We start from the raw sequence: 23,933 nt of genomic DNA, 5'->3' as shown, positions 1-23,933 counted from the left end.
GAAGGGGGGAAGGAAGGACACTGGAAATCTCATACAGTGCATCTCTTGCTGGTCTCTGACTCCTACACAAGCTCTGAGGGATGCAGCTTGTAGCTTGTTTACTGGTTAGTCAAATCCCATCTGCTCTGAAGGAATAATGAGGAAAAATGCAAACTATTTACAGTGATTTCTTTTAAGTGTGATCCCTTCCTGCAAATGAGAGAGATTAGTGAAGACTTCTTCTCTTTTGTGAATGACTTAAATTGAGACAAACACAAGGCATGGTGCAGGGCAGTACTGCAGTGAGGATGGTGAGGTTATTATGAGAGGTGCTTAGATAAATGGCAAAGCAACAGGTTTCATTCAATGTGCCACTAGGCAGAAGAGCATTAGATGCCTCAAATGCTGTGCAGATTCTCAGCAGGGATTTGGTGTTAACTCTTAAAAAGAAAAAAAAATCCTTTTTGAATTGAGCAATTAAAAAATATTTCAGAGGCTGTGTTGCACACACGCATGTGTGAGCTATACACTCTCAGTTTTTGGGGCTGCAGCAGTACAGCTCTTCCCTGTGTGTGCCCCAGCAGTGTGCCACAGGCAGGGCTGGGCTTTCCCTGTTTTCCAGCCTCCTGTGGCACTGCTGCCTGCCCTGAGCTGCTCCAGTGGGAATGGGCTGGCAGCCTGCAGCAGGGAGATAAGGGCCAGCCTGGCTGTGCAAACTCAGGGGTCACATCTGCTGCAGAGAGGGCAAAGAGGAAGCATACAGAGCTGGAAAGCAGGGCTGAGGAGCTGAAAGCACTGGAGCCATGATCAGCCTCCCATTGTACTGCTGGGGCTTTAGCTGTGTTTCTGCAGGGAAGCAGACGTGCTATGGAGTACTGGAGAAATGTGTGCTTTAAACAATGTCTGTCTTCAGAAAAGCAAACACATGGCTTAGTGTGAAAGCAGCCAAGAGCCTGCAGTAAATTCTCAGATTAGACACTTCCAGACTATAAATCAGCTGGATAGTTTCGGTTTGACAACTTTGTTGCAGGAGCTTTTCCATTGCTTGCTAAAAAGATAGAGACTGATAGCTCAAGGTTTCCTTTGGTTCAGGCTGTTGGAATACTTAAATGGCCTAACAGCATCCATGTGTGATTGCTCAGGTGAGTGGTATCAGAACGCTGGATGCCAGGAGGCTGGAGGGAGTCCACCCTGTGTTTTCTGTTTGGTGGGCTCCAGCCCTTCACACAGACCCAGCCAGGAGGAGGGGGCAGGCTGGGGGACAGCCAACACACAGTACCCATGTGAGAGGCCCTGCCTGTTTGCTCTCAGCTGTTTTTGCTTTGCTCTAAAAACTGGAGTCCTGCTCCGGGGTGGATGACAGGTGGGGTGTGTCTAGTCTTAGCTACTCATTCAGGGCCTCTCTCAAATCAGGAGGAGGGGGTGCTTCAGGCTCACATCCTAAATCCCAGGCACAGCTTGTCAGAGGCAATACGCAGATAGCTCTATCACAGTAGCTCCTGTAGCAGATTTACCAGGATTGTGTTTAAGATGACATTAGCTCCATCCACTCTCCTGTGAGGCAGGCTTTTCCCTGTGTGGCTGCTGAGCTCTCCACGCCTGCACGGCCGTGCGGGATCGCTGGTCAGCAGCGCCCTCTTCCCTCCCCTGTGCGTAGGCCGGCGGTGCTGGACAAGAAAGGAGACCTGGCTGCACTCAACGAGGTGGGCTACCAGCTCCGCATCTGACACGGCCGTGCCACGGGCTCCAGAGGGCTTCCCGCTGCTGCCGCTGCACTTTACCTGCACCCCCTTGGAAGGAAAAAGGAATGGGACTGGTTTTTAATTTATGTACTCTATAAATAAAAGTTTGACCTAGAAAATAGGGGGTAATTGTTTTTGGTGGCGGTATTTATTTCAATTTATAGAAAAGGCATCAGTGAAGAGAACCTAAAATTAGATTTGCCAGGATATGAGATTTTTTTTCTCTCCCATCATGTAGCAGGTGACTTCAGTGGTGTGAGTTTCTTCAAATATAATTTCCCTGTACAAGTGTTAATTGAACTTGGCCTTGTGCTGGGTGGTTGCATTGGAGTAACTAACAAATCATATTCTTAGTATTAAGATGTGCTGGGGTGCAGTGCAATTAAAAAAATCATATTCACTATTAATCTTTAATTCAGCAATAAAAGCAAGCAGTGAAGAAGTGGTGTAAGTTTTTAAAGTATCAGTATTACCTCACTAGACTTAATAGATATGCAAAACTGTCAGTATTATTGTTTTCTAACCAATTTGTACTGTTTCCCAGCATTACTGGGAGTATTAAAACAGCACTGGATGTTTTACTGCCACCTCTGTTATTATTTTCTGCGTGTTGCCGAAAGATGTTAAGTAATAGTAATATGCAACTGTATTCTTAACACTGACGTCTTGTTAGGCAAGATACAAGGGTTGAGGTTTTTTAAATGATGATAATTGATGAATAATGAATTTTTAAACTTTCATAATTTTTTTTATACTTTTGTCACAAGCTTTTAGTCTTTCTGAACTACACCGCTGAAGCACAAAACATAAAGATTACTGTTTCGTAGAGACAAGTCAGCTTTTTTCTCATATATGTAGTACCTGGAATAATGGAAAAACTGTGGGAATTGCTAACCTGAGTCTATGTGCTTTTCTCTCCACATTTATGTGCAAATTTCAACCTTGTCTTTGAAAGGCTGAGCAGTCTCTGATGGTGATGCCTTGACACCTTGTATTAAATCAGGCATGGCAGGCTGAAATCAAACCTCCTGCCATGCTGTGCAGGGAGTTTTCCTGCACATGTTGTAGTAACAACTGCTTAGTCAGACTTGAATAAGGAAGTATGGCTGAAATAGCTGAAAATCAAGCTTGTCTGCTTCCTCCCTGCTCAGTTGTTTTGTTGTAAGACTTGGCTAAGGACCTGTGATGGACAGCAGTGTTCTCAAGTGATGCGGTAAGACTCGCTGGGGTCCACCATTCAACTTAGTGAAGTTCTCTGGAAGCATTTGAGTGCTGCATTCCTGGAAATGTTTCATTAGGTGCCTAAATATAAACTGGATTATTGTACATGTCCAGCCTCTACCCTTTGTGCTGTGCTCATAGATGCTGCCATGGGCCTGGTGTACCTCCCCTTCTGAGCACTTAACTTTTTTGGGATCTCGATGAAGATGGATGCTGTTACGGACTGACGGTAATGCTTATTCAAATGGAAGCTCCTAGGACACTTCCATCAGCCAGAAGATGAATGAATATAGAAGGAAAGAATTGCTTGTTCACAGACCTCATTGCTCAAAAAACTGAATTTCACCTGCCTAGGACAGGAAGAGAAAGCCAAGACCCAGCAACCTTCTACAGCCAATGAAAGGCTTTCTACTGATTAAGAGTTCAAAAGCTCTAGAAAGAGAACTTTTCAAAAGTGTGACACCTCTTTATCCAAGTTTACCATATCAATATCAGGAAGGCCTTTCCCATCCCTTTTTCTCTAAACTTTTCCACTCCTGTGTTCACAGTAAGGATTTTTTTGGTTAAGGAGTGAAGCTGAAGAGAGGGAAATACTCTTTTGGTAGAAATTCTTGTGTAATTTGACATCAGCTGCAGAGTTTTGGTTTCAAACTTTGTGCTGCCCAGTGTCTTGTGACCTAAATAATTTTTAATGACTTCTCATGGATAAAACGGTGTGGAAAAACTTTTGATCAGCTGTATCCTATAGCACAATGTTATCTGATATGTTGCAACTTTTTTCTATGAAACCATGGTTTACTTCAGCTCAAATAATTGTTGTATATAGTTTCTACCCTTGTCCAGCACACTTTATTTTCTCCTAACTGATACTGAAGCTTTTTAATGCTGTAGAGGTGTGTTGACAAATTGCTTTTGGTCCTTGTTTAAAGTTCTGCTGAAGTATTCTCTTGAAACTTGCTTATGATGGCATTTGTCTTAAGTGTGGTTCAAGTGACAGCAAAGTGGTCAAATAGTATAGAAAAACATGCATGACTTTTTGGGCTTTTTCTCATCACTTGTATATGCACAGCATGAAACTTCAATAAAAGTATCATGGTAGTCTTTTTTTTATGCCTTATGGTGTTTTTTTGTTTTTGCTCTTAACAAAGGTTGCTACAACTGAACAATGTTTTTAGCTGTAATGTGGATGTACCCAGAAATTTGTTGCCTCTATCTAAGTATGCTGGCGTCTATGAGGTTACTCAAATGCTTGAAAGCAGACAGCATCCAGGATCAAACAGGTTCTCATCCTCAGCATCAACCTGACTGTTAACAGGCAGAAGAAAGATCTTCAGTTACAACTACCTATGACTATGACAAAAGTAGCCCCTTCCAAATTCTCAGCAATGTAAGCTAAATGGTTTGGCAGGTGCTCATATTTTGTAATGGACTGAGGAGCTTCTTTAATTGCAGTTGTCTGCAGTCAGGGAAAGGCAACACAGATGAAAATTCCACAAGTGCTTCTGTGAGACAAATTTGTCTAAATGGCTGCAGGTTTTCCAGCACTACACTGAAAGACAATTCTTACTTCAAAGTTGGTTCTACATTACTCATCTATGTGTAGTTTGACCAAGTTACAAGATTTGTTTCCAGCCCCTCTACATTTCCTATTTAGGCAGTCTGGTGTTTTTTTAATTACTTTGTAAATTGTATTTTATAGAAAATGTTTATGAGTGCATCATGAGAGTAAATATAAAACCATGATAATTTAATAACGTCAGGATCTGTCATTTCAAGATACAACCAGGCCTTTTTAATGACTAAATGGAAAAAAAACCCCACCCTGTCACCAGTTCTTCAATATGTATGAAACCTTAAGATGTCAAGGGCTAATTTTTTTGCTCCTGTATAGATCAGTTAAGTTTCCTGTGATGTGGTGTACTCATTAAGCTTAGCTTTATTTCAGATATTTAAAAAAAATTTCAGTGAATGCTACCTATATTTAAGCCCTTAAAATTTTAAGCAGCAAATTCTTAGAGCATCAGTATTTGCCTTTCTTCCTTTGAAAGTTCAATCTTGCAGCCTCTGCACTGACAACACTGAGTAAATTCCTTTACAGAAGTGTTAAGATGGAAGTGACCACAAAGCACCTTTGTAGTAAAACATTATTTTGAACTCATTTTAAAATGCTGCAGGAACACAGACACATTCCCCTTTGCTTGAAGAAACACACAGTTCTCAGAATAGTCCTTTTTACTGTGATTTACAATAAAAATCATTTACAACATATTCATGAAAAATAATGCCATTTGGAGTCTGGCACAGATGTTTTCCTTTATCAAAGAGGAAGCTAATGTAAAATCCTTTTTCTCCCTAAAAGACTTGGTAAAGTAAATTAAGCATTTTTTTTTTAAAAAAAAGGAAGTCCCTTTAGAAAGTCTACTTTACACAACACTAATAAATCAGCATGCAGGCAAACTTATTTAAACTGGACCAGCAGTGCTTGAATTTTAAAAAAATAATAATAATCATCCCATGAGAGAGAAGGTAAAGCGAACTTTACCTACACCACAAGTCCTTTGGATATTACCGTTCAATAAGCCTGAACTCTGCTAGCAGTGGCAGGTGGTCAGAAGAGTTATTTTCATTGGGAAGACCATTAACAGTCCAAAGATCTTTCTCTGTTACAAGTGCCAGCCTGCCAAGAAGTTTCAGACCTCCACAAAAAGAATCCTCTGCTCCTGTTAGAAAAAACAAACCAAAAGGCAGTGTTTATCAGTGTGGGCTAAGTATCACATGTTCATACAGATGTAGAAGGAGGAAAGCAGTATAGCAGCAAGAGTTGGTACTGTTCCATGCAAAATCACCAATATGACAGTTCAGAAATTCTTTTATGATTCTCAAAATAGAGTTTCAGCAGTAGAGCTCAATGTATTCCTGAGGACACTATTTTGTGGAGAGGTAAAAATAGAAATAAAAAGGAAAATGCATTTATTTGTTCATTGTAACTCCCCTGAAAAAGCCTCATATAATCCAATCCATTACTTTAGAAAACAGCATTGCTAAACAGAGCTGACACTTGCAAAGGTAAGTATCTTTTTAGAGTTACTAGTTCACCTAACATTTTATTTCTGTATCCTAAGGCACACAGTTCCCCAGCAGGCAAATCATACAGACACTTTTGCTCATAAGGATGAAGGTATTCTAGCTTTCTATTCCCTTTCATCAAAAGAAAGGGATTTCCATTATCTCCTGCTACCTATAACTAAGGAACTAATAATTATATTCCTATAACCTAAGGAACCCACTCCCACCTCCTTCCCCAGATGGAACACCACACTGCTCATGCAAGAGTGAACACGACTCAAGCCTTGCAATTACTGCACACTTACATAGAATGGTTTGGCTTGGAAGGGATCTTACAGACCATCTTGTTCCAACCCATGGGCAAGGGACATTTTCCACCTGAGCAGGTTGCTCAGAGCTCCATCCAGCCTGACCTTGGACACTTCCAGGGATGGGGCAGCATTGGTCCCAATACCCTGAGGAATGAGGAACTGATCCCTGAGGAATGCCACTTGTCTCCACCTGGATATTGAGGCATTGATGGCAGCTGTTTGTTTCCAGTCAATTTGTGGAGTGGTGCAGCCACCAAATCCATCTCTCCAGCTGCTGGGCAGGACCATGTCAGATGCCTTGCACAAGCCCAGGGAGATTGTTCAGTTGTTCTATGTTTTCCACAATTACTGTAACCCTGCCACTCAAGGCCTTTGGATTTGCCCATCATCAAAGAGCAATCAGCTTCAGCTCAGGTGGAGAAATTTCACTGAAATCCTTCCATGATGTGTAAAATTTAGATTTCCTGAGCTATGTATTCAAGTTAGACAACTACTCAGCAACCCTACCTATTGCTTTCAGAGTGCAGAGGTGATCCTGGGCGAGTTGAGTGCTTTCAGGACCAGTACAAACTGCAGCTGTAACTTTTGACAGAAATACTTTCTGTGTGAAAGTTCTCAGCAAATTCAGAGCTTCCTGGCTGACTCTGGTACTGGCTTCCCAAGAGATACTTTAAAGAACTATCCAGCAACTGCTGAACTCAGAGAGTTCAACAGCTTCATCCTTTGCTATCTGCCAGCTTTCCAGCCCTTCAACAACCCAGCAGCTGTTTGCTGCTTTAAAGAAAAGCTTTTTTACTTCAAAGATCTCTTGGCAGCTCTAGAGCACATGTCCACCAGGTCTTGAGACAAATTTATCATTTATCAGCACCTGCATATCTACAAAGGAGCAGTTTGTTGCCACAGAGAGCTTGTCTGCATGCAGTGGTTAATGTCACTCAGATCACTCAGCAAAACTGTGCCCTGCAGGACTCAGGTAGATACTGAACCCTGGTTACAGGAAATCCTGGCAGGTGGATTTTTTATACCAAATATTTGGATAAACATGACAGAATAAAGCATGAATATTTTAAAATAAAACCCTTTAAATGGAAAAAACCAATCCGTGAGCCTAGACCACATTTAAAATTCTTGTACAGACTTTGGCAGCTTTAAATACAGATGTCCAGGTCATTAGAAAACTGAAAATCCAAACCATGGCTTAATTTCTAAGAGCTTGCGAATAAAAACTGTACTAGTGTAAAGTAGCTGTAAAATTCAAGTTTGGTTCCATTCTGTGCTCTGATGTGAGAACAATCTATTTGAAAAACAAGTGCAAAAAGAAAAAAGTGCTGTATCTCTGCTGGAGCAATGATGGTGCTAATGATGCAAAAAAATATAATGATGGTGCAAAAAATATATAAACAGGTGAATTAGGATTAAATTCTGTGCAGAGATGCATTCTGCAATCATACAGCACTCCATTAAATTACATGGCACTCAGAAGTAATTTAAATACTTCCCATATTGTGGTTTTTCAGTCAAAGCTTTTGTATTTGCCATTTTACATGAAGGTAGCATTTACTGTGCACATTATGACAAATGAGACTTCTATGAATTGACTCAATGAATTTTAACAATCTATTCTCGAGTTACAAGAGATGAAGGTGGTGTTTTCATTCCACATACTGAAAACAATGTTAATTTATAAAAATCAGTGGCACTGTACTCTACGGCAATGAAATCCAGGTTTCTTTGCTCCAATGCAGAGACATTTATGTGCTAGCACTGCACTGATGTTTGTTGATGGCATGAAACACAGAACTCAGGGGAGCATGGAAAGCAAACTGCTCAGAAGCACCCACGGAACGAGTCCCAGAGCAGTAAAGCGTGGAGAAACACTGTGATACCCATCACGAAATTCCCACAGAGGTACCGCGACTTTCTTGCACCATCTGGTGACTTTTAGCTGCAACTGCAAACCGGAGAGTGACAGCTGGGCCTGTGCCAGTGACCACACTGGCAAAGGCAAAGCAAAGGCCAAGAGTCTGTTACTGGGCAGAAATTACTGCAAGACAAGCTGAGAAGTAAATTGCCAGGAAACGGTTCGTTTATCAGTTTTAATGCACATCACAAATTGCTGTTCATTGTGTTGATCAGATGATTGGGAACACTGCCTTGCTGTAGGTCTGGCCTGCATTACTGACAGCAGTACTTCTCAGGTGCCACTTCCACTGCTGCTTTCCTGTAACCTCCAGCTTGTCCCCATGCTGAGACAGGAACCACAGAAATGTTCACTCAGATGAAAAGGGTGGCCCTGTGTGGCACTACAAGTCCAGCTGTGTTGAGCTTACCATGTTTCTCAGGTAACAGCTGATATTCAAAGCACTACCACAAACCTCTGAGGAACTTCACTTGGATGAAATCATCACTACACTTCTCTTACAACAGCAAACAAATATTCTTGTTGAGCATTTATGAAAATTAAAAGTCAGTTTCTTTACCTGGCTGGTCAGCAGTATCATTATTTGCTGCAGAATAGAAAATATAATCCACGGTGACAGCACTTCGGGAATGACAAGTTGTCACTTCTGGAATCCCAGTTTCAGGGAAGTAATGAGAATACACTGAAGACAATTTAAAGTGGTGCCGCAATTTTGAAGATGACCTAAAGAGACATCAAAGAAAAGAATTTTATTTTCTTCCATTAGCGAGAAGGAATAAGCAATGAAGAAATATCAAATAGTTCCTGGTTACAAACAAAATTAATTATCTGGACATGCAAACTAGTGTTTCTCTCCTGCAAGCCATCCTGTAGTCTTTTGTTGTGAGAGGCCTAAAACTCTGAAGGCAAAATGCAGGCAGCATTTTCAAAAAAAATGCTGATCAGAACTGGTTTAGCTGACACTTTACTTAATAGATAGCTTTGAACTCCATATACATTCTGTAAGCATTCACATGTCCTCACTCAGCAATCTCCCCCTGACACACAGGCAGAAATGAAAGCAGCTTATATGAAAGCAACAAAAACACAAACTCATCTAACCAGACCCTTCAGCATAAAGAGAAATTCAGATTTTTAGAGCTTTTATCCTCCCCCAAGCAAGAGGCATCAAGTTCCAAGTTAGGCTATGCTTATATCTTTCTTCCACTCAGGCTCCCATTTTGTGTCTCCCCATCATTTGTCTGTTCCTCTTCAGTTCAGCCCATCTTGTCTCACCTGTCTTTTCAATCTTGAAAGCAAAATGCAAAACTGCACCTTTCAGCAAAAGAACTCCTGTCTCTCAGGAGTTTTGCTTCCATCATCTCTACAAATCATCCATCCCTCAGCTGTACCTGCCTCATCCTGGATTTTAAACCTAGGCTGCAATGTGTTCTGATTGAAATACAAGCAAAAAAATCAGCACATTACCTTGCCTGATTCAGAGCAGAGACAAACATGCCAGTTGGTACAACACAGGCAAGTAGTAATTTCTGGTTTTGTTACCTGACATCCCTTTTAAGATGAGGGGGAAAAGCCCTGCAAGAAGCATTCAGCATGCTATGGATTTAAACCATAGCATAGGGCTTCCTATTTGTTATCTACTTCTTCTCTCAGAAATGCCACGAGACCTTTTTCATCACCAAGAATCACCAAGAGTTCTACTATGACTATCTGCAGTGATGCCAAGATGTCATTTCTGGTAAGAAATACCTGACTTGGAGCTTACCATCCCATACATACATTTAGGGCAATTGTCTTCTATGCCTAACTTTATACGCCTTTACCAGTTTGGTAAATGCAAATATATTCTTGCTTTCAAAAAGCAGTTACATTTTCCTCCTCAGCATTCCAGCCATGGTTTCCTCCTTCTGAGTGAAAGTTGCATTACCAAATCCATAATACTCCACATTTCTCAGACTCAAAGAACTTAAACACTCCCACAGAACTCATGACAAGGAAGATTTTATGACCTTTCCAGTTCCTTTCCCTTCTTCATCCCAGTTTCACATTGAATTATAGGATTTTATAGATCCATAAACCAGTGTATCAAAACAATAAAAAGAGAGAGAAGTGCCAGTAGTTCAGCAGCTGTAGTTTTTTCCTCTCCCTCTTTTAAAAACATGGCTTCTGTAACTGGACTCAAGATCACATGTTTCTTGTAATGTCCCTACAAAGGATGATGTTCTGTTTATGTCAAGAAGTGACAAAAAATGCCAGAGGCATTCTTATAATGAGCAGACAGAAAGTCCTATCTAGACAGCACTGACACCTCAGCCCTGCATTCTGAAAAAATATCTGCAAATTCCTGAAGAACACACATTCTATTCTGCTGTCTGATCAGCCTTTTCATGTTTAAATGAACAATGATGCTTTTGCCAAAAGGGCAGACAGGGTTGGGTGATCATCAGGTACCCACAGCTGGAATCAGATATAAGTTTGGTCTAAAACCAAAACCAACCCCAGGTAACCAGCCAAGGGCTTGCATATTTTTCCCCAATACATACTTTTCAGGTGCTATTACAATCTCCTCAGTGTTGTCTGGTTTTGCCGTTTCCAATTTTTCTCCTGCAAAATAAAAAAGAATTCAATTTATATTTAAAATAGGATATAAGTAAGACCAATGCTGAAGAGCTACAGAAAAGCTACAGTAAAAAAAAAAAGTATCCTTAAGTACAGTTATTTTTTTACAGCAGGCAAGGTACAATTCACCTAGCAGAATTTAATTCTTCTGTTCCATTAGTAAAATCCCCTTTAAAGACTCTTTTATATTATGTCCCATTCATTTAAAATTGTTTTTTCTGTCAAAGGAAAAAATAGTGGATGAAAGATGTAGCCATACTCAGCAAGGAATCACTTGCTCTTCCCAACTGTTCCATGAAGTGCCAACACTATAATTCATAAACACTGAGGCACAATGCAGGTCCACACTATGTCCATGTGCTGCATCCCTTCACCTTCCTCTCCCATTCACAGCACAGCTGGCTTTCAGGATGCAGACACGGGACTTTAAACATTACACACCAATTCCTGAAGGGAAATTTCTAACTATTATCTTATAAAGATTCAAATTTGCAAAGTTTATGTGAATAAATCACTTTACACTCTAATGAGCCCAACAAGAAAGTTTTGTAAACTCAGGACTCACTGTTTTTCCCCCACTAAAACAGAACATATGGTTTTCAGTACTAGTTGAATGATGCTTTCAAAGGCTCACAAAAATTCATTTATTCAAAAACTGACCTGTGTTTTCTTCCTTTTGCTGCTGTTTTATTTCATATACACAGTTTTGTGAAATACCCAATTTTTTGGGCCAAATTGGAATAGATAAGATTCTTTGTCCCCTTGGAAACTGTTCTTGTCCAGAGACCTGAGAAAGACAACAAGCTTTTTTCAGAAAAAAAATCTGATTTAATAAACAACAACAAAAAAAAAGAAAACCCACCAAACAAACCTGAAATAAGTGAACATTTTTTGGTAAAGTTTAAAGAAAAAGGCCCAGCCCCTTGGAATAATTATAATGATTCAAATCCCTGTAAAAATAACACCCTTTATGTACATCCACTCTGTTTATCTATAGCAACTTCTTTACAGGTACCCAATTTTTCCAGATGGTTCTTGTGACACTGAGACACTTCCAAGGACAGCACTGGCTCAGCACAGAGAGCTACCCAGATCAGCTGCAGGATGCTGATCCTTCTGGGAGCAGGTCAAGTCAAAGGGGGGCTTGAATCAAGTCCCACTATCAAACAACACCCAACAGGGCTATTTTTTTGGTCATGTTTCCTCATTTTATGTAGTTCAGTCACTCCTAATACATAGAATGTGACACATCCAACAGCTGCATACAAGAGCTCACAACAAGACATCTTTTATCATGGAACAGTTGAGATTCAGCATCTAATTGCAGCTTTGCTTTTACAATTACTGCAGTCACCAAGTTTATCTACAGTAAGAGTTATCTTCCCACAGAGCACACAGTAGGTTTTTTATTAAGTGGCTATTTTATCCTACTTAAAGACTGGGACACTTAAACACAGTGATAAAATCATCCAAACACAGTGATACAATTGTTCTGTGGATTCACTAAATTTCAGGAATGATTGTTGGTGAGTTTTTCCTTTCAGAATGGTGGGAGAGGACACAATATTCCCTAAGGCACAGCTAATATATCCAAGCTTATTTAACTGCAATAACTTTTGCTTTGCAGGCTGCTGACAAGGCACTAAGAGAGGCACTACAATGGAAACAATCACAGCACCACCCAAATACTTCTCTTTAATCAGCATTAACCATTTTTTTGGTGAGAAGTGAGAAGCACAGCCTACCTTCCCTATAGCAAGTCCTTCATAATTTAACTTTCCTTCCTTTATAAATCTGTACAATGGAGAGCCAGGAACAGAATTGAAGTCCCCACAGATGATAATTGGGCAGAAAGAGCCATCCTTCTGAGGGGCAACACTGGCAATCTCTGCCAGGAGCATTGCAAGCTGGGTCAGTTTGATGTCCCCTCTCCTTGGGTTGTACAGTAGGTGTGTATTGGCAATACAGATGGCAGCATTGGCTTTACACTGAAATCTGGGCTGCAGCAGCAACACCAGTCCAACGTTGTCCCTGTCCAAGAGTGGGATATCACGGCGAAAAAATTCCACTGGGTTTGAGGAAATCAGGCTAAATTTGGAAGTTTTGAAGCAAATGGCACAGCCATCAGGTTTTCTGCCTGTCCTCATTTTATACTCACAGTGATATCCTGCAAGAAAGGCAATTAAGAACATAAAATACTATTGTATAAATAGAGATTGTAAAACAAACAAACAAACAAATCAGAAAGATCTCACGCTGCTTTCTCACATCACAGTCAACCCCCAGTCTGAAGTACCAAAGCTTGTGTGAAGTTCACATAGACTTGTGCTCTTTTCTTTCTGCCCTAATCTGAGCTGAGGCAAGGCAGGACAGGAAACATGGTCCAATACCTTATGCAATGTGCAAACATCTACATACTCTAAGATACCAGTCATGTTCTTATCTCCTCATCTGGAAAAAACCCCAAACCAAAACAACACAGAAACCCCCACAAGGCACATAAAAGTGGCCTTGTGCATTGAAGTTTTTTCTGGATGCTACAAGAATGGCTTAGGAGTAATACCAGTGAAGCATTACCAATCAAAAGCCTTAATCATGCTAAGTCATTAGTCAATGTCTAAAATTATTCATGGAACAAAGGTCTCAAATGTATTTACATAATTATGCAATTATCCAGTGAGCAGCAAGTGGCAAGCTTTCACCAAGGAAACAGAGACACTTAACAAATGACAGCACTGGAGTTCAAACAAGTCCACCTAGAAATAGTGATTTGCCAATTTCTTCATTTTATGCAGAGGTGATTTAAACAAGATCTGATCTATTTAAGGGAAAAAAATAGATCTTGAAACAGTATCTAGTTTTTGCCGTTTTTAAATGTTCTCTGCCCTGCCCAGACCATATGAATTCATGAAGTACAGCCTTAGTGAAGTAGGGTGAGCTGACCTGAGCTCACACCAGTGCTGGACAGGGGATTCCCATTCCCCTCTCACAGATTCAGGCCATGTTGCTCCGGCCACTTGTTGTGGCACTTAGTGCTAACTCAGTAAGCTAACAGAAAACTAACCCAGAAAAATAAAATTAGTCTGGATAGTATTCTGCTGGACTGCTGGATTTCACCAGTGAGTGCCAAAACTATGCCAGGATAAGGGGCAGGACATGCATCTGGGAGCTAGGGATGGGGAAAGGAAGAGCTAAAGCAAGCTCCAGATCCTCCTGTACACTAGTTACAAGCTCTCTTGCCCCCAACAATCCTGGCCTCACAGTGTTGTTTCACATTTCAAGGGGATTTCAATCAGTACTGCCATTACCCTCTTCTTTGCAAACACTCAATTCTGGGAGCTAAACTACCTCAACTAACCAAAAAAGAAAAAAGTATCAGTCTAGTGCTGCTCCTTTACCATGTCCTCCTGGCATCACACAAGAACCAGTGCCAGGATGGAAGTGGGGCCCTGGGACTGGAAGGTGGTGCAGGGCATAAAAGATTCAAATCAGTTTAAACCACCATGGAATCAACCCTTAGCAACACATTCCTTCCATAAAATTACAGGAGAGATAGTGACAGGACAATATATTCAGACTGACTGGCAGCATTTGTATAAAAACCTCATGAATATCTGGAAGGTTTCAAGGCAGAAAAAACATGCCCTGGAAGAGCTACCCAACAAGAATACTGGTAAAAAGGATTAAGGGGGTTTCAAGAGAGCACTTGATGAATTTGTAAAAGAGGATACACAACATTGTTGCATGTCATAGCAAAAGACTTGATTCTATAATAGTACTAGTTTCCTCAAAAAGCCCTGATTTCTTAAAGGGTAACAAGTTATCCCTGCAGGGGAGAAGACAATGTATTGGTCCTAAGAGTTTCATCATACCCAGGGATTCCAAACTTGACTTGATCTCTGTTCTGTAGTGGTCTTCTTGGACTTCCTGTAAGCAGAGCACCTAAGGCAAAGGTTTACAATTAAAATGTATTAGTAAGTACATCAAAATGTTACTACAGCATATCTCTGTTGGCCAGTCCGTACAGGTATTAAAAAAAGCAAACTCAGAAGGTTTTTGACTCCATAATCCCACAAAAGAATTCACTCTTCATAGAAAATGCTCCCTAAGATTATGAAGAAGGCCCCAACTCCTCCTTTTTCAGACAGACATTTTCAGAGGTGAGATTCAATTGAATCACAATAGTAACTTGTTCCAACATTCTCAGCAGCTCAGGGGAAGGCTCAGGGAGAAGGGATGAAGAGGCAAATGGCACACGACAGGGTGGAAAACAGGCTTCCATATTATAAGAACCTGAACCAAAGCTGAAACTCAAAATATTCATTTAAGAGAGCTCACAGAATCACCGAGTATTTTGAGTTGGAATGGACCCACAAGGATCATGGAGTCCAACTCCAGCTGTGAGCTTCTCTGAGCCTTCCCCCAGCACTCTGCAGGAACACAGATCTACAGCCACCACTGGGATAAAGCTCCCAAAGGGGAATAAGTTACCCCTGCTTGCTGAACTGCAGCAACACATCCCACCTGCCCAGCTGTCATCAGCTCATTCAAGCTCTCAAGGGAGAGTCAAATCTCAAGCAACATTCTGAAATCTCTGCTTCACCTAAGGTTACAGTTCCAACCAATGAAAGTTTAAAATCTATGTCCTTTAGCAAGAAATTTCTCTGTGGAAAGGACACCTGCATCTACCACGGTCTGAGAGCAGCTGCTCCTCTCAGAAGCTATCCAAGGTATCTCATTGTAAAGATAAATGCATAGAGGATGTATAAATTTATTAGGAAGAAAGGAAGAGTTTGAAGGGACTTTAATTTCCAGATTCCTGGCTACATACTAACATAACTAATATAAATGGTACAAGGCTGTTTTTCTGTGGCTTCCCTAATACAACTATTTTTTTCAGTACTGTTTTTTGACACAAACAGGATGGATTCTATCACTGAACTTTTGTTGGTCTGAACAATGACTGAAGCAACATCTTACTGACTTGACTTCCTGATTAAGACTTACAATAATTTATGTAAACAATAACATACAAACAAAAACAAACAATAAACTCTACAACCAACCAAAACCACAGAGGTGTTTTTTCAGACCCCAGTACAGAGTAGCAGAATTTGCTACCTCAGTTAATCAGTTCTTAACAAATATCCACATGCTCATTTTCTACTCACATCTGCATCCAGCTCTTTGATTTCTTGTAGGATGTTGGGAAATCTGTATGTCCAGAATAGCAATCGCTGCCTGCAGTGTCTGTACAGGTGAGAGTTGTCTTCCAACAAATTCTGTGAGAGAATGTTGTAGGACATGACTGTAAAATCAAATGTTGCCTCACTTCCTGTGCTGCTTTGGTCAGATCCTTTATTTTTAGCGATTTTCATTGTTTTACTCTGCTGACAGAAATATTCCCAGTGTCTTTTGATGGTTCCTGTTAAAAGAATATCAAGCAAAAAAAAGTTATGTTATAGACCATATGACTTCTTACTGCTCTTGGAAATCATTCTACTGACAACCATTTGTCTTTCAAATCTCTTAAATAATTCTAAAAGCTTATTCAATTAGCAGTGATTCAGACCCTCTGTTTAAGATAGATAAGCATCAGTAAAAAAAAAAAAAAATCAAACAAACCAAAACAAACAGCACAAAACCATTATATACCCTGAATTTCAACTGCTTTGAAACTGGGGAACTGGCCTGTTCTAAGGAGATTGTTGCAATCAGACTACACCCCCTGCTCCTGTAGAAGGGCTTGCATAACTGGTGAGCCAAATCCAGTCTGTTGGGAGTCTCCCACTGCCTTGTGCCACTTCCTCATCAGCAGAGATGGTGTATGCCAGTGTGGATACACTCCTTAGGGCAGCATATGGGCACCTTGTTGATCTCTCTATGCATGACTAACAAAGGGTTAGGAATCCAGCAATCACCTCTACCGTGTGTACAGTCTGTAAAACTCAGCCATGAGCTGCAACAGGGTCTACTACAGGAGTCCCAAAACAAATAAAGAACCCAATTTTCCTCAGTGCGTTGAGAAATCAAGAAATTATTAAGTTTCAGAATTACCAAGAACTTCTGAAAAGACATCCTTCACCTTCCTGCCATTTTTAATTTCATACTTACAATTACTAGAAAAATTCATAATAACATATCTGCCCATCATTAAGCATCCAATTACTTCTTAAGAAAAGTATTTCTCCACTTAAAAGCTCACAGAGATGCTTTTCACCCTTTACATCTGACCTCATCTGAGAGCAAGCTGAGGTCCAGTTATCTGTGCTAACAACCAGTGGCAGACTGCAGCTATAGCTTCACGATCTGTCCTATTTGGGGAGTAATTTTCATTGCTGTGCTTAGATTATTGAGGACTTTACAGTGTTTGCAATGAATACTGCAAAGCTTTAAGTTCTGTTTCTGTGGTGGGAGAGAAGCCACATTGTTCCTCAGCAGGTATCTTTAACTAGCATCACCTTCCCAAGGGTGACTGGGAAGGACCACAGTGCCAACCACACCCTCAGATAAAGCCATCTGATAAAAGGCAAGCAGGGTTAACAAACGACTCTGTAATCAAGGCACAGAGAAAAGTCCCCTCCTTTGGCTCCTGAAGATGAATATGATGTTTCTAAGCCTTATGGGTTTTTGTGTCCAAAAATCCCTTTGGGATGCTGATAGCATCTATTACCCTTTTTAATCATAATACAATTTCCAGTTTAGTTTGCTAAGGAAGTGATTTATGCAAGAGGAAAACTATTTTGACTGGGTCCCCCTGTTTGTCTCACACTAGACAAAACTGTAAATATACACAAGACTCAGTAAAATATTTGGATGCTATGTACAAGATTGTATCTTTAACAAGCTAACACAGACACTTTGAAGTTTCATGGAAGTTTGTTACTAAGCCCAGTACACAACTCTGCACTTCCTCCTGTATTTATCTGGATAAGCACACGTGCTGCCTGCTCTGTCAGATGTGATCTGACACAAAACTTGCTACCATGCCAGTGGCAGAATACAGCTGTAAGAACAAAATCACACAAGCACACTGGAAGCATGCACCATTAAAACTCAGTGCATTCATTCTCAGTTTTCTAGGTCACAGATAACACAACTGGTCTGGAAAGAAACCAGTTCAGGTCCAGTAGTGTTCATGAGCTCAGGTAGAGCACAAGGACTGAAGCTATACAACTGCCAGTCCAGCTCAGCCCTACAGCAAGTCAGCCAAATCTTTGCTTTCCAGAGCTTCCAAGTTACTGGTGACAGAGACACGAGAGAGTGTTGTCTGAACCAAGCTCAGGACTCCCCAGGTTGGGCAATCCCTCACACAAGTGACTGTGTTCCACTCTCAAGTGCAGTGAACCTAGTTCTGGCACTGTTTGACAGCACAAAATACAAGTTTGCTGACTAAACAGCATTACAAAACTGGAGCATTTTAAAGACATGTTTCCCTGAGAGGGGTGCCAAGAAAAACAGTAACTCAAAAGGAGCAGGTACTACTGCTCATGTCTCTAAACCTATTTGGTGTATTCAGCATTACAAATAAACACAGCAAATGAGCAAAGAGCATCTTTTACCTTTCTTGCTGCCATGTTTTTCCTCATTCTGCGCTACAGAAAGACAAGATACTTCCTTCTGATTAGACAAGTCTGTTTGCTGTTCAGGAGTTGAAGTATCATCCTGGCCACAGAGTTTTCTCTTCTTTGTCAATGGTTCTTCTCCCTCAGATTTCATACTGGGGTTGGGGAGGTGAAAGCAACAGCTTTGGGTGTAGTTATCAAGATGCCAAATGGAGTTCTGAAATTGTCTCCAAGTTCCAAAAAATGGAGGGAATCTCCAGTTTGCTGAAAAATCAGCTGAAATGGGGAGTGGAAAGGAGGCCCAGGGAGGATAGTGTCCGGCCCATCTCATACAGCTGGAAACTGGGCTGTTCAAGGCCAGTATCTGGGAGCCATTCCAGTGGGTGATCCAGTCTCTGCCCAGCCTCTGCACATGGCGGGGCAGCATGGAGTACCTACCAAAAAAGCACAAGTGTCATTACTAGCACACAACTACATCTGCCTGTAGAAAGCTGTGGAGGCAAAGTCATCCTGCTCAGCCCTTACAGAAGATACTCTTTCTCTACAAGTTAATGCATACAAGATATTCAAACACTTATATACAAGGTATTTAAACATTTATCTAAATGATATGCAAAATGGGACTTTACAAAGTGATCTTGCATCCTTTACCCCCCTCAGATTTGTAAGTGACATTTAGTATCCAAACCCTATCTGTCTGAGTGACAATTTAAAATTTCTGCCTTGTTGAATTCAAGTGTCAGATCTTTCAAGCGCTCAGAGGAATGACCTTTACAAAAGGTCATTTTTGCATGCTGCATTAACTTTATCATAAGGCTATTTGTAAGGAATGAGGAGACCACTTTCCTGCAAGCTGTCAGAACTTTGTTTGGAAAGCCATTGATTTGGTACAAATCCCAGTGCCAACACAACAGGGAAATAAAGGTACTAAGTCTCGAGGTATCCCTAGCACCAGCTTAAGACTAAATCTGTATTCTTACTTCTTTTCCAGGAGAGCAAATCTCAGCTCAGCAACTAAAGCCATGAAAAAGGTGGGTTTTTTCTTTTTTTTTTTCTTTAGAAGAAAGAAATCTGTCGCTCAACAAGATAACAGGAAGGTAGGCTGAGTAACAATGATGTCTCAGATTCCTCACTGTTTAAATAAGGTATATTTTGAGCCTATAAGCAAAAGATATCAAAGCTTGGTATGCTTGAAGTTGCACTGAAGGGAGAACCTCCCAGCTGCCATTCAGCCGAGCAACTAAGCCAAAATACAGAATCACTGAATCACAGAACATGCTGAATTGGAAGAGACCCACAAGGAGTCGTTGAGTCCACCTCCTGGCTCTGCACAGGACACCCTGAGAGTCACACCATGTGCCTGAGAGCACTGTCCAAAGGCTCCCTGAACCCTGGCTGCCTGGTGCTGTTCCCTGGGGAACAGCTGCTCCAGTGCCCAGCCACCCTCTGGGTGAAGAACCTTTTTCTAATACCCAGCCTAAACCTGCCCTGACACAGCTTCAGGCCATTCCCTCGGGTGCAGTCACTGGCACACAGAGCACAGACCAGTACCTGCTCCTCCTCTGCCCTTCCTAAGGAAGTTGCAGAGACTTCAGCCTGGAGGTCTCCCTCAGTCTCCTCCAGGCTGGAAATGACCTCGGCCGCTTCTAACACAGATTCCCGTCAAGGCCCTTCACCATCTTCGTAGCCCACCTTTGGACACCCTCTAATCGCTAACCCACTTGTCCTCAAATAACCTTTTCCGCCACAGCGCACCAGATGTAGTCCGGCAGAGACAAAAACAAAACACCCCCCCGGACACCACAGCATTACTGTGGAGCAAAACGAGGCATGACTCCTTTACAGAAACCCCCTGAAACACATGTTTTACAGAAAAGCACTGAGAAACTGCTCCCTCCTAACCCCGGCGCCCCCCACCCCCGGCAGCAGCACGCCCCACGCCGCGCTCTGTTTACCGCGGCCCTGCTCGGCCTAATGGCGGGCATTGACCACCAGCGGCCCCAGCCCCCGTTACCTCACGGCGGGCCCGGGCCCCGCTGCCGGCCCCGCGCAGCCCCGGCGCCCCCCGAAGGGGTCAGCCCAGGGCAGCGCCAGCTCCGGCCGCCGCGCTCCGGCCGCCCCGCCACCGCCTCATCCTCCGCACGGGCTGCGGCCGCGCCGCGCCCTCCCGCTCGCTCCTGGGACTTGTAGTCCAAGGGCCGGGCCCGCGGCCATGTTTAGCCCGGGCAGCGACGCCGGGCCCGGCCGCCATGCCGGCCCCGGGCGGGTGACGCCCCCAGCCCGCGGTGCCCGCCGGGGGCCGCGCCCGCTCCGGAGCGCAGCTAAACCCGCGTGGAGGCAGCACGGCCGGAGGTGTGGAAGCGTTTAAATGGAGCTAACACGGGGTTCGTGCATGTGAAAATCGCCAATCACTTGTTTTTAATTTTTTTAAAGTTTAATAGTAATAAAATGGTTATAAAAATAGAAATACAATTAGAGTAATAATAATTTGGACAATTTGAATTAGGACAATATGAGACAATAGAGACAAAGAGTCACGGACGTCCGGGTACCTTCTTCTGGGCCGCACGAGCCCGAAAAAGGACACCCGTTAACAGAGGATTAACCCTTAAGAGCGATAGCCTGTTGCATGTTCATACATCTCATACATGATGCATAAATTCCATTCAAATACAGGATTCTGTCTGGTCAGTGTCAACTTCTTCTGAATCCTAAGGCACTTTCAATCTTTAGCTAGGCAGGAAGAATTCAGTTTCTTCTGATAAGAGAACAATAAATTCCTTTTTTGCTGAAAGATTTAGGTGTCTTGTGGCTGCTATCTGGTGCGAGTGCTTCATTCCTTTCTTAAAAAAAATCTCACATAGTTCTTATTTTAACTACAAAAGTTACCTTTTTAACTACAAGACTACATTTATAATATTATTAAAATGTTAGTACAGCACTAGTAATCAATACAGCAAAATACATATAGTAAATATCTGCGTAGAGCCCTATAATATGCACTTTTCACAGTGGAGTAGTTTCTTCACCCAGAGGGTGGTCGGGCACTGGAAAAGGCTCCCCAGGAAAGTGGTCACGGCACCAGGTCTGGCAGAATTCAAGAGGCATTTGGACAACGCTCTCAGGCCTGAGTGTGACCCTTGAGGATGTCCTGTGCAGGGCCAGGGGTTGCACTTTGATGATCTTCGTGGATCCCTTCCAACTGAGCATATTCTGTGATAGTTTCCATAAGTGGTCTTCTCCCTGAGATCACCGTGTGTTCCTGCAGAGTCAAAGGGGCTGGGAAAGAGCTGCCGTGTATTTCAAGGGCAGCAGCACCATGCTTAGTGTTTGCAGAAAAACAAACATCTCACTCACCCAAGTGAGTATTTCAACATTGTCAGGTTTTAAAATGCAGCTGAAGGTGCTCTGCTGAGGAGAGCTGGCCTGAGAGAAGGGTGGGAGACCTGTCCGCCCTGCAGCCCTGCTGGCAGACCCACCGCTGCTTACCAGCTGCAGCTACAATCCTCTGCCTCTGCTGATGCTGCTTGAATAAGCACTCAGAACGCTTTCTTGAGGTCTTCTGAGGACAGGGGAAATGCTGGCCCCATTTACTGTAAGGAAACTTAGCACAATGCATATGAAAAATTATAGTGCTGAATAGTGCAGATGCTGTGCAGGAACTGTAATCAAGTAAAATACTGTTTCTCTGCATTCCTTTTATATCTGTCATAAAAGTGACTTTAAATAACATTTGAAGTTTTCCCAGGAGTGGTAGGGAAGACTGGAATTGAAATAATGCAGTGATGAGCATGCTAGTTAGGCAACGTGTCAGATCCACTTTGGGTTTTCCATTTCTTGGACACAACTTACTGGTGAAAGGTAAAAATACCCATCCATTTTCTGTAAGTTTCTCCACCATGTGAGACTGAAACTGCTAACACATATGTAGTAAAGGATCTCCCAACTGCATTTTCAAGACCATCTTGTTGTGGTGGTTTGTTCTTTTCTGAATTTTTTGTATTCTTATCTTTTAGATGTATTTTTAGGAGAGAAGACAGTAAGCCATAACTATAGCAACAACAACTGCTGTTATTTCTAGGAGCAGAATCTACACATAACATGCAGTTATTTTCTGTATTTTCTATGTGTGACCTGCACAGGGACACCCAAATTGATCTGTCACTTCAAAGGTTTTTACATAGTAGTAATCTCAGTAGTGATGCTGGAAAAAAAGAAATCATGGAAGCTTTGGGTTTTAATGAAAATGAAGATCTGATGAAAAGTATGGAAGCTGTGTAATAGACAAAAGAGAAGAAAAAGATTAACCTATTAATATGATGCAAATAGTTTCTCATCTCAGTCTTGCTAGATTTTCTTGCCTTGACCTAGAAAAGTCTTAATAAGCCAGTAACACTTAATTGTGGGTTTTTTATTCTCATCTAATTACTATTTTGTGTTGGCTATACCATGTGAAAAGATATTCTGCAGAATTAGATATCTCCAAATTCTGATTTGTAAGTAGAAGCCAAATTATTTTATGAGTCATTTGAGCTTTTGAAACTCCCTAGTGAATGGAGGCTACTGACTCACTGAGGGATGCTTTGATTGATTACACTGCACATAAGAACAGCCACGGTGCCTCAGATCAATGGTCCACTGAGCTCAGTTTCCTGCTTTCTAAACGTTATTAGCAGCAGATGCCTAGAAATGTGCAGGGGCTGGGCACACTTCAAATGAACACTCTCCCTGCCTCTTGCTGTTTTCAGCTCCATGCATTTCCTAAGCCTGATGTGTTCGTCTCTTTAGTTACTCACTGACTCCCCCAAGTACTTGAATTTATGAACTTTTGGTAACTTATGGAACTTCCATGAAGTTCTGTGTACCAGCACAAGATGTAAAAGACACATTCTTCCCCTCAGAAGATAAGGGAGAGTGACAAGTGAGCTGCTAACAACCAATGTCCTCTTTCTTCCCTCTTCCTTGAGAAAACGTTCCTCAAGGGAGAGGCACGTGCTTACTATGAACTTCAGTACAAGAGACTCTTATCTTTCACAAAGACACACGGTTGAGTACACTTTATGTCAAAAACCTGTATGAGAGCAGAGATAATAATAACTTGGTAAGGAAAAGCTGTTTTTTTAACATTGCAATTAATTAATGAATGCACAGTGATTAAAAAAAATCGAGTTTCTATGATCTGAGGTGTGAGATCTACATTGGTACAGACCCCACTACAGACAAGAAATTGAAAGTAATCTTACAAAAGGACGAGGTCCTGTGGCACAGAGTTATGCTCCTCAGCACTGCAGCAATGCCCCTCAAACCCTGGCGGGTTCCTAACACCAAAGTGTTCCGCTGACCTGGGCACGCAGAGAGCCCCTCCGCAGGGAGAAGTGCAGGTGCAGCTTATAGAACCCGGAGGAGACACGACCCACAAAACATGGTGACTCGGTAACCATCAAACTCGCCTTTCTGGTAGCATTCCTCTTTAAAATCCGTGAGTCATTTCTGCGTTACAGGCCTATGG

General features: G+C 41.9%; 2 protein-coding genes across 3 annotated transcripts in view; one reads left to right on the top strand and one right to left on the bottom strand.

Annotated features, from left to right (window-relative positions):
• Nucleotides 1-4,052, top strand: part of VASH2 (vasohibin 2) — a 34,147-nt gene extending 30,095 nt beyond the window's left edge. Inside the window, exon 7 of the mRNA XM_036380928.1 lies at nt 1,637-4,052. Within this exon, the coding sequence (XP_036236821.1) occupies nt 1,637-1,706 (70 nt within the window). The 3' untranslated portion in view covers nt 1,707-4,052. The remainder of the gene's footprint in view (nt 1-1,636) is intronic.
• Nucleotides 4,053-5,156: 1,104 nt separating this feature from the next.
• Nucleotides 5,157-21,981, bottom strand: ANGEL2 (angel homolog 2). Of its 2 annotated transcripts, none has more exons than XM_036381046.2 (9): nt 21,914-21,981; nt 18,422-18,858; nt 16,031-16,284; nt 14,732-14,801; nt 12,605-13,026; nt 11,520-11,646; nt 10,784-10,844; nt 8,800-8,963; nt 5,157-5,662 (listed from the first exon to the last, which is right to left on the bottom strand). In XM_036381046.2, exons 2-9 carry the CDS (start codon nt 18,849-18,851, stop codon nt 5,508-5,510), a joined length of 1,683 nt encoding a protein of 560 aa, XP_036236939.1. In that variant the 5' UTR covers nt 18,852-18,858; nt 21,914-21,981; the 3' UTR covers nt 5,157-5,507. The 2 variants fall into 2 exon arrangements, with proteins under 2 accessions (XP_036236939.1, XP_036236938.1); XM_036381045.2 differs by lacking the exon at nt 21,914-21,981 and adding an exon at nt 20,439-20,654.
• Nucleotides 21,982-23,933: the final 1,952 nt, after the last annotated feature.

The sequence above is a fragment of the Molothrus ater genome, chromosome 3 (assembly GCF_012460135.2).
Source record: "Molothrus ater isolate BHLD 08-10-18 breed brown headed cowbird chromosome 3, BPBGC_Mater_1.1, whole genome shotgun sequence".
Classification (NCBI taxonomy): domain Eukaryota; kingdom Metazoa; phylum Chordata; class Aves; order Passeriformes; family Icteridae; genus Molothrus; species Molothrus ater.
The sequence above is the reverse complement of the archived record's forward strand: the minus strand, read 5'-3'. Positions and strand labels throughout refer to the sequence as shown.

What these genes read in the sequence shown, in the direction of transcription:
- ANGEL2 (XM_036381046.2), bottom strand. Translation starts at nt 18,851, where the DNA reads ATGCTGCCCCGCCATGTGCAGAGGCTGGGCAGAGACTGGATCACCCAC. An exon ending in AAGGACTTGCTATAGGGAAG is followed by an intron (nt 11,647 to 12,604) that starts GTAGGCTGTGCT and finishes TGTCTTTCTCAG; the next exon opens with GTCTCTGGACAAGAACAGTT. An exon ending in TGATACTGCTGACCAGCCAG is followed by an intron (nt 5,663 to 8,799) that starts GTAAAGAAACTG and finishes TTTTTCTAACAG; the next exon opens with GAGCAGAGGATTCTTTTTGT.